Source organism: Leguminivora glycinivorella, chromosome 21, assembly GCF_023078275.1.
Source record: "Leguminivora glycinivorella isolate SPB_JAAS2020 chromosome 21, LegGlyc_1.1, whole genome shotgun sequence".
Lineage (NCBI taxonomy): Eukaryota > Metazoa > Arthropoda > Insecta > Lepidoptera > Tortricidae > Leguminivora > Leguminivora glycinivorella.
In genome coordinates, this window is record NC_062991.1 from 1,920,147 (window position 1) to 1,934,924 (window position 14,778).

Here is a 14,778-nt window from a genome sequence, read left to right on the forward strand (position 1 = left end):
TACAGCGAGGAAAACTTTTTTCTACTATTATATCATCATCATATCATTTATTTCTTGCTTTTGTGGGTTTACAATAGATCTTACAACTAGACATCAGTGCTTTTACCACAAACCCTGTTAGGGCGTTATCGAATAATCTTGTGGTATATTTAGTTACTTAAAATTAAATAGTTATAAAATACTTAATTTAGTACCTACAATATATTTAAAACCCTCTCTACGTCAGAGTTTGAATTTATAGCCACTCGTTTCGAATTTCTTATTTACCGCACTTGTATCATAATGTATTATTTTTTGTTAATTTTCCAGGCACTTAGACAAAGTTACGATGAAGAACCCGAAAGAGTGCCACCTGAAGTTTTGAACAGTATAAAAAAGGTAGGATGTATGAAATAAAATCTATTACCTAATTTTTTGTTGTTATTTTATAATATAAAAACAATAAAAAAATTACATAATATAATTGTAATTTTAATATTGATTTGTTGTCTGGTCATACACCATTTAGATTTTTTGGGATTAACATACATAGAGACGCTTAGTTATTTTTCTTAGAATTACGTAAAATACGCATAGATTTCTTCAAAATATTTAAGTCTATAATTAAATAAAAAAAATTAACTTAGCTGTAACTATTTATCATTTTCTATCTCGATTTCTTTTTATTACGTATATTTTAATGAATATATTTTTTACAGCTTACCAAAGTAGAAAACGTAGACAAAGGAGCTGCAAAGGTACATTTATTTTCATAATTTCGGACAACATTCGTTTTAATAGTTTTTTTTACTTCTACTAAAAAACTATTTCACGCCATGACTTGCCACCGCGGTATAGCGCAGGCAACTATAAGCTTGATGAGCACCTCGCCTCTTGGCCAATGTTTATTAAGTATTTTTTTATGTTGATTTCATTTTATTGATATTATTTTATAAACAGTTTTAATCAAATAATAAAATGTATATGTATTAGGTATTCGTATCTCCAAAATTTTACGGCAATTATAAATAAATATGATCCGGACTGATTTTTTAACATTTTTTGTTATAGATTGCCTTAGACATTATTAAACATGACGAAAAAACAAAAGAGGTAAATATATAATAAATATAATTTTATTTTAAAGGGAGGAAAGATTATTTTACAATAAAATTAATTACTAGATATATGACATACTAAATGAATTGAAATTAAATATTATGATAATTCTTACAGGATATTAAAAAATTGGAAGCTTTTGCAGTAAGTTAATATAAGGGAATATAACACGTGTGCTTGATTTTTTACAACAAATAAAGCAGAAAATAATTATATTCATTATTATACATCATTTGAATCGTTTGTTGTGATTGTATTTTAGAAAGACAGTGAAGCTGACATTGGGATTTTATCTAAAACGATAAAGGTAAAATAATTAGAAGTAATGTCTATGCATACCTACATAATTATGTTTTTTTTTGTTAACATTACAATAGAATGTAAAAGTGTTTTTTACTTTTTATATAGATGGCCGTAAGTAAAGTATAATTTAATATATTTTAAAAAAGAAATATTAAATGTAATATTTTCATAAGAACGTTTCGTACTTATGAAATCAGAAAATGTTGTCTTTAATATAAATTGGGACCTGGTTCGTAATTTTACGAGTTTACAAGAAAAAGGTATCAAAAAAAGAAAATTTAAAATGAAATAATATAAAAAAGGTCATACATATTTAAAAAAAATACAATTCTAAAAATTTGCGTCGTCGACAGATGACGTTAATTTATTATAGAAACTAAGACATCGGTAAATGGAAGTTTTAGTCAACTAGGAACCTCTAATCTGTTGTAGGTTTAAATACGTTTGCAAGTTCTAGGGTGCTATTACTCTCTTAGAATTGTTTTTGCTCATCACACAAATAAATGCCCTAGGAATTCGAACCCAACCGTAAGACAAAAACCGGTGCTCCTCGTTTTAAGTTTTGCTTAAAATATTTTTGACAGGCTGCAGGTGCTATAGCAAGAGCAAATGAGGTATGTTAATTTAATGTCACTGCGAGATACATAAAAACTGTTACAAGTAAATTGAAAAATCTCTCGCACTCTGAAACACCGGCCGGATATATTGTATGTAAATTCATTGCCGGCTTAATTTAGCCTGCAACTTTGTTATTTCCCGACTTTTATAAAAATATAGCTTGTAGGTTCTAAACGCGTTATGTTACTCATAATTATGTATGTACTCGTATGAATTTAGTAATTTCGGTTCACCCTAATCTTGATCCTACTTTTTTATTTGATAATACCCTTTTATTTTATTATGAATTAGCGACCCGCACGGGTACTATACCTACATGTAAACCTTTCTCTAGAATCACTCTATCTATTAAAAAAACCGCATCAAAATCCGTTGCGTAGTTCTAAAGATTTAAGCATACATAGGGACATAGGGACAGAGAAAGCGACTTTGTTTTATACTATGTAGTGATAATAATTGCAGTTGGCGAATAAAATAATACAACATCAACCACCCGAGGTAAGTAAAAAAGTTTTTTACAAAAATAATTTTTTTAGAATATGGTAAAGAAACCCAGCATTAAAACTCTTACTTCAAGAAATTAATAAAATATTCTTATTTATTCCGTTTTTGTTCTTTCAGACAAATAAATAAAATACTAAATCATTAACTTGAAATAAGTTTTTTGTCACAATTTTCTCATACCTACGTCAAATTATATTTTTAGTTGGCCGTAAGTATTCTAAACTATGTAATTAAAAAAATATTAAATTAAATTAATAACAAAAATATTTTTATTTTGAATCGATACAGAATTCATTTTTAATAATGCATAATCTTATCTTACTGATTCACCATTTCAACACATCACAGATTATATTTTAAATGTTTTATTTGAAATCATTTTTATTGTTTTATTACTATCAAAAGAAAAATAAGTAAATTAATTTTTTTATGCGTTTTAGAAAAAACTTGAACCGAAACTCACTGCGTTAATACATAGTTTAAAGGTAACTAACTATAAATGAACATTTTACTGTTTCCAATTATATATTTATTTATTAACGAAATTCAATCATAACTTCAATTAATATATAAATAAATTTTTGCTGTTTCAAAATACATGCTTTATTTTATTTTATAATCAAATAAAAAAACTAGAGTTATTTTTGTAAATACGTATGTACCAAATATTTATGAACTTGAAACAATGTTATCCTACAATATTGATTTAAATAGTAAGTTTTTCTTGCACATGAACGTTGAAATCATATTTATATACACATTTTGACATAAAATTAAAATCTTTGATTTTTTCAGGACCAAGACATTACGGAAAATGAATTAGAGGTATATTAATATTTTGCTTAGCTTAAATTATTTATGAAGTTCGCTAAGGAGAATTTTTTATAAATAAATATATAAAATATTTGTATTATTATTTCAGCTGGTATGTAACCTTTGGAGATGTACAAGATAATTTTAAACAAATTTAAACCTACCATTCAATACATTACAAAAAACTGGGGAATAGACAGGCTGACATGAAAAAAATAACTACAAAAAATATGTTTAGTAGTTTTCTTGTGTTAATTTTGCAAAAAAAAATAATGACAAACATCCTTTAATTTTAGGTTGACATATTTATGGCCGCGGTAAGTTATGGCAAAAACTGTATTTGTTGTAAATATTATGATTGCAGAAAAAAAAAATTGTACCTATTGATTATTTTAAACTAGCTTTTACCCGCGGCTTCGCCCGCGTAATAAAAGTATTCATTAAGATTTTCATTTGGATCCGTAGGGACCGTAGGTTTCTCTGTAGGTATATTTATCTGCGATTATTTCGATTGCACATAATACTTTTGCTTGCAATGATTGTAGAAATATTACACATCGACCACAGCGTAGGTAATTCTATATACGCTGGGGAAACCTTTATATAGATCCCACATAGCCCGTATTTCGACACTATGATCGGTGGGTAAAAAGTACTTTTTTCTATTATCCCTTACAATTTTTTACATTTTGCTTATACTTATCGCAAACGTAATCTTCAAGCAAGCAAACAACGATCGTCTTAGAGCACATTGATTGTAAGAGACCGCCGACCGATTATCCGTATCCCGCTAACGATACCCATATTATCCGTATCCGTATCCGTATCCGTATCCGTATCCGTATCCGTATCGCTATCGCTATCGCTATCGCTATCGTTATCGCTATCGCTATCGCTATCGCTATCGCTATCGCTATCGCTATCGCTATCCCTATCGCTATCCCTATCGCTATCCCTATCGCTATCCCTATCGCTATCCCTATCGCTATCCCTATCGCTATCCCTATCGCTATCCCTATCGCTATCCCTATCGCTTTCCCTATCGCTATCCCTATCCCTATCCCTTATCAAGATGTTTAATGATATAACACTTTAAGTTCTCGCGCTTTGTACACATATTTAAAGTCACATACAGGTCGAACGCGATTAATTAACATTATTTTTACCTTTTTTCCCAACGTTTCGGCCAGGTTGCACTGGCCGTGGTCGCGGAAGACTGACGTCCCAGCAAAATGTCACCGGAGATGTAAACAACACAAAACTACCCGATATTAATTTATATAAATGTTCGGGGTAGACAAATAAATATAATCTACCCGCTTTTAGTTAATGTTTATTTCCCACCATGTTTATTTTAAAGGTAAAAATAATGTTAATTAATCACGTTCGACCTGTATGTGACTTGAAATATATGTTTAATGATTTCTTATCAAGTGCTAAAATATAAAGTTTCATGGTTTTATCATTTAAAATTAAGAAATCCCATACAAACTTTCAACCTCTTTTTCAACCCCTTCAGCCCTTTTTTTCGAAATAAAAAGTAGCCTATGTTCTGTCTCAGGGTCTAAAGATTGTCTGTTCCAAATTTCATCAAAATCGGTTGCGTGGTTTAAGCGGGAAAGCGTAACAGACAGACAGACAGACAGACAGACAGACAGACAGACAGACAGAGTTACTTTCGCATTTATAATATTAGTATGGATAGTATGGATTAGTATGGAAGTATGGATGTAACAGGTATAAAATTCTATGGTTAATGCTTTATTTTAAAGTATCATTTGAACAAATAATATATTATTACTATTTATTTATTTATGGTTATTTTGATTTTTAACTTCAGATTGGGACAACGAAGTTGGAATCAATCATTGAAGATGTTGTGCGTACGGTATGCATCAAACGACACATATACCTACATACATATTAATCGCTACATATATATATATATACTCATGCCTGTATTACCAAAAGAGGTAGGCAGAGTAACGTCCCAACTGTAACTTATCCATGTCCGTTGATATAACTGATGTAGATATTAAGGTTGATATAAGTTGACCTTATCCGTCCAGTATGGAAGTGAGTGCTGGGCCACCAAGACGAATGATGAGAGAAGACTGACAATCGATCAAGAAAGATCATTTAAATAAACTGAGAATGTTGCGATGGATGTGTGGTGTGACAAGACTGGATAGGATTCGGAATGAATATATAAGAGGAAGCCTGAGAGTAGCGCCAGTGACAGAGAAGATGAGAGGAAGTAGATTAGCATGGTATGGGTATGTAATGCGGAGGGATGAAAGCAATGTTATAAAACGAGTGGTAAATATGAAGGTTGATGGATACAATGGTAGTGGAAGGCCTAAGAAAATATGGATGGAATGTGTAAACAGTGATACGAGAGTGAAAGGTATTAGTATGGAAATGACGGCTGATAGAGAGGAATGGAGGAAGATGCAAGGGAATGATGATGATGATAATGATACAAGTCAAAGCTTAAATTGGTCAGTTATTAATTCACAAAATTATCTATTTTAGCATGGTACAGAAAAGGAGAAAGAAGCACAAGAAGTATGTTACAATACATTTAGTTAAAGTGCTTTTTTAAGTTGTGATAATAAATAAATAAAGGACAAAGTAATTACATATTGACTGAAATTTAATGCAAGAATTTTATTTATTTTAATACAATTTTTTTTCCAGCTGGTTCGTAAATCAAACCTTAAGTTAAAAGTTATGTATTAAAAAGATTTAAAATAAAATATTTTAAGGGCAGGCAAATGATGATCATGATAAATTAAAATTGCAAACAGGACTTCTATCAAATAAATATATGATTTTTAAACGGATTTGTTCGTATGGTACTTATTGGGAAAAATATCTAAAAACAAATTAATCACAAAACAATACTTTATACTTATTATTAAAATAATATACAGTTGGAGGACTTTTGATGCACTGAATAAATCATTTTTTTTCTAAATAAATTAATAATTGATTTGGGTTATTAAAACTTTAAAAGTTTAGTTAAAAATAATATTAATAAGTGTAATTTTCATTTAAAATATTTCAGATAAAGGAGGCACTGGTAAAAGTAAGATATTGCAGTTTTCATTTACTAGATAAAAAACGAACAGTTATAAATTAGTTGATATTACAGTATTTGGTATTCAGTATTCGTAAAACACCCATATTTTATTTTTTTAAACAGCCAAAAAAATGTATAGGAGCAGATTCAATAGACTTCATAATTTTAAATTAAAGGAAAATTGAAAAATTCACACCAGCAGGACTCGATCCTGTGACCATCTGAATTTTCAGTCCAGTCGCTCTGAATAACTGAACACGTTTTTTTTTAAATAAAATTATAGTATATTGCTCGCAGACGTTTCTGCATGATAAAAAGAAAACAAGATATAGGTACTTAAATTAATCTTTATTTGCAAGTTTATTTTTCCTCGTACAGCAAGAAACAAACCACCTGAAGTCGAAACTGAACCTGGACCCCGATACACCTATTTTGGTAAGAACAATGTTGTTTACACCTGAGCGCCTAGCCAAGATGCCAATTTGCGCTAAAAAATGGAAGAGTGATTGAGACTGCCGTGCCGCCGTTTCGTTTGCTACATTAATTGATATTTACCATCTCTTAAATGTGTTATAATTCATTTTTTTTAAGTGTACTTTAATAAAAAAATATACAATGACTATGTTTCATTTCAATATTTTCTGTTATTTTTTATTTTAGAAAAAATCCCAGCTATCTTCAGTAAGTACTGAAGTCATAAAATATTGCATAACATAATAAAATAAATTCCCTAATGTAGTTTATTTTATATAATTTATGCTTATCGTGAACGAAATATCATAATACATATCATATTATTTTATATGCAACTGCGTAATGAGAATTATTAATTCCTTATTAATAATTTAAACAGTTATTCCCTTCCGTAAGTATATTTGATGATTATTAAAAAAATAAAACAAAAAAACTGACGAGCGAAGAGCAGCCTTGCTCACACAACGTACCTCCATTGCGATACATCGATCAAAATATAATGTCAGATACGGTTTAGGTGTAAGTAAACTATTTATTTAGTTTATTATTTATACAACTACTGTCATATTTTTATGAATAAATACTAAAAATATTAAATGTTTTTTTAACCCTTCATTTATTTTATTTGTTTCCGTTGACAGGTTATAAACGATAAGGTAAAATATTGAAACAATAGTAACGTCAAAAATAACATCCACTAATTAATTAAGTTATATTATACATATTGTTTAGTTACTATAAACAATGAACTAAATGACATATATAACGAGTTACCAAATTAGTCACTGATATTTTTACGGCGGATAGTATTCCGTTCCTAGAGTTAATACTATTTATAGTTATAAATGATATAAAATTATGACCATATTCAATTTAATTATAATTTTATTTTTTATTTGTAATTTCAGAAAGTGAAAAAATTAGGGACTCAAAAACTGGTTAGTAAAATGTATAATAAGAGTAGAATTAATTTATTCCTAAACACACATAAAAAAAACTATCGATAAAAAATTAAACAAATAACTTAGATGACATGGTGAAATGTGAAATGGTGAAATTTTAACCACCAGCCCTAACATTTTAATCGTATTTAGTAACGTTCAACGGCATAGTTACTCGTAATTATATTCCTGGTTTAATTTATTGCCCGTATAAATCTTACACACTGTATAAGTTTGCTGGGAAGGCCGAACTATTGTTTTTGGTTTTACGGCTTATTATTGAAAGTTGTATTTTGCAGTACAAGCAATCTCCAGGTGCGAAAAAGCAAAGGTATGATAAGTAATTTTAATTTATTTATATAATAAACATTATTTAAGGTAATGAAATTTAAATAACAAATAAATAACAAGCTAACTCTAAAAAATAATAAAACAAATTAAAATTAAATTAAAAACGAATCTAAACTAAAATTTATCTAAAAAGGGCCCCGCGGCATTGTGCCAAAGATGCTGGCAGCATTCCCTCGCTGAATAGCAATGCTTATGCGTTGCGAGAGGAAGCTGCCAGCTCTCTGGTCACCGGCAGTTTCTATAATTATGTGTATTTAACTACTATTTTACATGCGTACAATGTGTTAGGCCTTAGTGGACGCTCAGAGCGTTCGGTTCGGCGGGGCGTGCAGCGGGGGCGGGCGAGCGTGCGTTCACGCTATGTAGCGTCGACTCAGGACACTTGTATGAGCTTCAATTGACAACGTTTCAAAAATTTCAATGTCCCTAAATCGAAAACCATTTCGAGATACACGCTTGTAGATCACATAAATAATTTTTTCAATTTTTTTTTACGTATTTTTAGTATAAAAAATCTTAAAAATAGTTTAAAGGGGAAGTGACGTCAAATAGCTGATTTAGAGTTGCCACTATACCAAAAAAATCTTCCAGTTGGGATGTCACTTGAGTTTGACAGTGACACTTATCACAGTTCGTAGCAAATATATGAAAAATTTCATGGCTTAGTCTATGGTTCGTAGTCATTTGACAGTGACACTTGACAGTCAGACATACCGGACTGTTTGAGCTGACTGTTAAAACTTTTTTTTTAGAAATGATTTTGTCGTTTTCTTAGGTGTATGAAACAACACATGTGACGTCACGAAGCTGTGTCTTGACGTTTGTAACTTACGCTCTTTCTGCTCGAAGTAGTAATAAGAAGGGATTTTCTCATTAAAATAGCATTTTTTGGAAAAATAAAAAAATACGTGTATCTTTTACAGGCCACAGGCACAATATGAGCGTACACTCCAATCCAATATGGCCTTATACTAAATACTAACGCTGCTAAATTGTGAAAGTTGAAAAGACTGACAAGTAAACTGACTGAACATTCATTTTCACTTTTAAAGTATAATAGGGATGATGACTAGATAAAAATAATGGCATTTTGTTTAGTCCGTCAGTTAGATCGTCCAAAAATACTGAACACATATTTTTCGCTTTTTCTAATTAATGAAAAAATACAGAGATATAAGAAAGAAGAAGAAGAAGAAAAAGAAAAAGCATTTATTAGCACAAAATATAGAGCGTCAAAGTTCCTGATTGACGGCTTGTGACGTCACTTCTAAGTAAAAATTGTACCTAGGCGTAACGTCACGCGAAACTTCAACGCACTGTACCGTCGTCATTTTTCATTTACGAGAAAAAAAATACGTGTCTAAAATTGTTTGATAATCTAACTGACGGACTAATTAGTTTTTTTTAGTCGTCTCGCCTATTTCTTCCGTCCTTCATTTGCTGATTATCTATCATTTATTTGCAGGGAGGGCCTGGATATTATGATATACCTGAGAACCTTGAAGTATGTATTTATTTATTTTGTTTTATACAAATAACTAGCTTCTTCCCGCGGCTTCGCTCGCGTTAAATTCGAAAATTGCGGAATGCTCTATACATATTTCCACCCACCATTTTAGGGAAGTGGGGGGTTATAAACAGAAAAAAGTAGCCTATGTCTCTGTCCCTTCAACTATCTCCACCTAAAAAATCACGTCAATTCGTCGTTCCATTGTGCCGCGAAAGACGGACAAACAAAGAGACACACTTTCTCATTTATAATATTAACATAATAAAGTATGGATGAACGACCGATATGCATACTCTTTATTTGAAAAGTTAACGTATTTCATGTCCACAAAAAAAAACCAATACAGGTTGTCACTTTTATAACCTGCAATAAAATGTCTGAGGCTTTTTTTATTATGGAAAGGAATTTCCTAATTTTTTGTTTTTTTTTTACAGGGAAGCGTTGAGGAATCTGAGGTATTAAATTTTTTGCGTTTTACTATAAAAAAAAATCCCAGTTTTTTATTTGACGGTGATATTTTTTGTGTGAAGAGCAGTGAGGGTAGAAAACTGTATAATTATTTAAAATTACACTTAGAAACGTAAGAAAGTATTGTTGTTAAATAAACATTTTATTTTAACGCACTTTTTCAAATATATTTATTTTTAGGAATATGGTTCTGAGGTACAATACTATTTCGTATTATTATAATTTTTGAATACTTTATACTTGATGGTGAAATTACTGCTGTGGATTAAGGCAAATTGTGAAAAAAGTAGAAGATAGATTATGAGGGTAGAAAAAAGTATGTTTTGCACTTATAAACGTAAGTAAATATTTATTAGGTGTTTTTTTGTATATGTAGTTTATATTAATTATACGTTTTATTTTTACCGACCTTTTAAATATCTATTTATTTACAGGAAAATGATTCTAAGGTACATAATTGTACTATTCCGTTTTACTATAATTTTTTTTACAATTTGTGGTAAAATTATTTTGGTAATGTGAGGAGAGAAAAAACATTAGTAGGTCGTTTATTTGCATTTTAATTTATTTATTTGATTATACATATTTTTTGCAACATGAGACACGTTTTTCCGGAAAAAAATCTGGGGTACAAGAATAATTTATTAATTTTATTATGATTAATACATTTAATACTGTTATGGATAACTGGAAATAGTCAGATTAAAAGAAAATAGGCTACTTGACCCTTTTTTAACGTTTGTCTTTTATATTATTACTTAATGTCCAATTAACCGAAAAAAAATATCACTATATTTTATTATGACTTATAATCGCAAAAAATATTTTTACGCAATCAGGTAAAAACAACGTCAGCCATGTCATCTATATATAGATTTTCTGTGAAGGAAGTCATTCAGTGCGAAAAGAACACTTTCTGACACTTTAAGTACGAGCCATAAAGGTCATTATGTCAGTGATTGATTTGACATGACTTTTATGACGTCACTACACGGCCGACAGCGTTTTTGAGTTACTCACATTTTTGAATTCAAAATCGTACACATTTAATATCCAAAATCATTAAATATTGGTTTCTTACGTCAAATATTACAGAAGACAATCATTTATAGTGCCAAATTAGATATGAGTCTAGTTAACCTAACACGCTGGAGTGATTTTAGGAAAATCCTCTCTTAGGCGCCTCTACTATCAATAAATTGTTTTATTTATTTAATAGTAGATACTTATAGTGCTACTTTACCACACTAGCACGAAAATTTAAATTGCAATGACGTACTTTTAAAACTCTGCATTTATTCGTTATGAATTAACTAATGTCAACTTTATAGTCATAAAACACTTTTGACTTGTTTTTTTTCGGTGAATTTCCTAGTTTTCGCATTATTATGATTATTTGTTATTTTAATAGTTTCCTTATAATTTTATTACAGAGTGTTAAGAGTAACAAGCAACTGTGCATGTTTACACCTGAGAAACAGTATTGCATTAAACAGATGAAGGTTAGTCTCATTTCACTATTTAAGTATTTATAAATAATTATTGAAAAAACATACATAAAGCCCCTGTGTTATGTTGTTCGTCGTTGACACATTTTACTTTCAAGCAAAAACGATCGCGTCTATAGATAATTATTGCCAAAATTAATTAACTACTATGTAATCACAGCACGTAGACTGCCATCTCTCGACACAGTGCACAACATTAAAACTTTTGAACCTCAGTTTTGACAATTATATTGGTCCATAAATTCTCAACTTGATTAGCGCCACCTAGCCGAGAATCAACCAGATTTGTAGCGCCATTTCTGTTCTCTGTTTCTTGTTTTCTTGTTGCTTGTACATGTAAGTACGTGTAGTAAATGTCACGAATAAATGTCTTTTATCTTTATCTATATATCTAGACGACCGTACATTTTTCTTTTTACTTTCATTTTCTTGAAGGTTTTCCTAAGACTTTGTCCGTCTATACGGAGTTAATCTCTTAGCTTTTAACTGACTTGCTGGTCAGTGGCCACTTTAAACTCTGTACTTAATTATGTAGATAATACGCATAACTACAAATTAAATTGAACTTTTATAGGAGGTGTACGATCCAGATGTAAGTTTGAAACAACCGCACTGAGAGAAAATACAACCAGTTTTCATGTTCGTTCAACAAGTTTTTTGGTTAAAATAGCGCCTACGTGCTCTTTGGTTCAAACAACAAGCTACTTATCATTTGAATCGGCAATATATTTGAATCAACAAGTCGATTTTATAAAAACAACCTGACACATATTGTTTTAAACATACGTTTGGCTGATTCAAACGGATAAACCGCAACAAGTCGAACTTGTTAAATTCACAATGCAAATTTCTCTCAGTGCGAAAGTAATTGATACGTAAAAAGATGTGATGAAGTTATTATTATTTTGATACGACTGGCGTACTCTTTTCACATAATATACATGTTGAAATAAAGGACCGTTCAAACTTTGCATAGTGACTTTTGAGGTCCAATGCTGAAATCGCAAAAATTTTGCCCATGCCCCTAATTTCTATGGGACAGCCAATTTTTTTTGCGATTTCAGCTTTGGTCCCATAGTAATAGTTGTTGATTATGACCTGAAAATTCAATATGCAAAGTTTGACCTGTCCTTTTTATTTTACCCTGTATAAGAATTTGTTCTTTAGGATTTAATTGCAATGAAATATTGAGATGATTATCTTGTCAGTCTTTTGGCCATACCAGTTTAATTATGCTTTTTCTTTCTAGCTGAGAAGACGACACGATTGGGAGTAAATTCTTACTTGCCTGTTATGGAAAATAAACAGAGTTATCAATATGTTGTGTTTTCTTATACCTGTCCTAATTAGTCCATGGAAGGATCCATTGGTCTCTAAAAATATCCATTTATAAGTATTCAGAACTCAATTAATTTCATCATACACTTTTTAATGTATTTAACAACTGCCTATCATATAGTAGGTAATATATATACTTTAATACTCTTATTGTAACTCGATTTTTGTAAATTGGAGAACTATAGGTCTATTATTAATTAAATTTTGGCAATATAGCTAAGTTTACATATGTATATTGTATGACTGTTTGTTCTTTAATAAATAAAAAAATAAAATTAGGAGATATTAGAAGTAAAGGTTTTCTGTTTTGTTTTAAAATCAAATGAATTAATACAAATACTTTCTTCCATTTAACGAAGATTTGAATTTCATTGAGGGTAATGTAGTCAATGAAATTTAAATCTTCGTTCAATGGAACAGGCTGGATGTACTAGAAGCGCTGGTGGCCTAGCGGTAAGAGCGTGCGATTTTCAATCCGGAGGTCGCGGGTTCAAATCTCGGCTCGAGGCTTGTGTCAATGAGTTTTTCGGAACTTATGTGCGAAATGTCAAATCTTGGGATTAGTTGTCAAAAGCGGATCCCAAGCTCCCATGAGCCCCTGGCAAATGCCGGGATAACGCAAGGAGGATGATGACGAGGGTTATTCACTATCGGAAACACTGTTAGCTGTACATTTGTAATTATTACATACATACAATCACGCCTGTATCCCATAAAGGGGTAGGCAGAGCACATGAAACTACTAAAGTCTCAGTGCCACTCTTGACAATTAAGGGGTTAAAAGAAAACGAAAATTGTGACATTGCAGTGACAGGTTGCCAGCCTCTTGCCTACGCCACAATTTTAACCCAAATCCCACAGTTGACTTCTACGACACCCACGGGAAGACAGGGGGTGGTGAAATTCTTAACTCGTCACCACACAGGCCTACAGACAGGCCTTATTAAAGGGCCTAAAGTCCACCAATGGTTAGTTAAGGGTGTTGCTGTTAGTAGAAAACATCTATACAGCCTTTAAAACGCCCGTCTTCCGACATAGGCCTCCCTCTCCATTCCTCCACGCTTGTCGGTCCATTGTCATCCACATCCAGTTCTCGCCAGCTAGTTGGCAAGTCATCTCTCCATCTAAGGGATGTAGAAAACATACAGTTTTATTTCCTAAGGCCTCTTGGTACCTGTTTTTCGATCCTCTCGAATAACATCATGATGGAGTCCATAACTGTGGAGGCGAGATGCGTGTCCTGAGGTTTTGTATAGCTTCTCCATCTGCAGACCTAAAAGTACATAAATACCATTTTGATATTCACAAAAGAAAAATTTTAAAATTCAATCCCCGAGAGAATGGGACCCTCAACAAGTCAACACCGGCATGCTAGCCAAAGCTCAAAGAAACACTTTCAAGACTTTCAGCAAGACGCTCAAAATAAATAAAAGAAAATCTGAGTATGGAAATTGAAATCTTCTTTTCTCACACAAATATAACAGTGCCATGTTATCGAGAAATAAAAAAAAGAGAATCAAATAACAGACCATTTTTTTTAAACTGAAATAGATACCATCAGCATTCAGTTTATAATTTATATATAGTAGTGTTACTACTTAAAAAAAAAAACAAATCAAAAAATATTTAATAAAATAATTTGATCCCTACATCATTTTTATTTTGATTTTTTTTTTTGATGACTCAGGGGGAATCCGTTATAGATCCCACCGGCCCGGGTATGTCCGACACGCACGGACTAAGCCCCCTGGGGCGTTCCGCCGCTCG

At 31.2% G+C, this 14,778-nt stretch overlaps 1 protein-coding gene across 1 annotated transcript in view; it reads right to left on the reverse strand.

Annotated features, from left to right (window-relative positions):
• The window catches only part of LOC125237303 (NACHT and WD repeat domain-containing protein 2), an 84,422-nt gene that overhangs the window by 33,770 nt on the left and 35,874 nt on the right, over positions 1–14,778 (reverse strand). Inside the window, exon 13 of the mRNA XM_048144293.1 lies at positions 14,186–14,284. Within this exon, the coding sequence (XP_048000250.1) occupies positions 14,186–14,284 (99 nt within the window). The remainder of the gene's footprint in view (positions 1–14,185; positions 14,285–14,778) is intronic.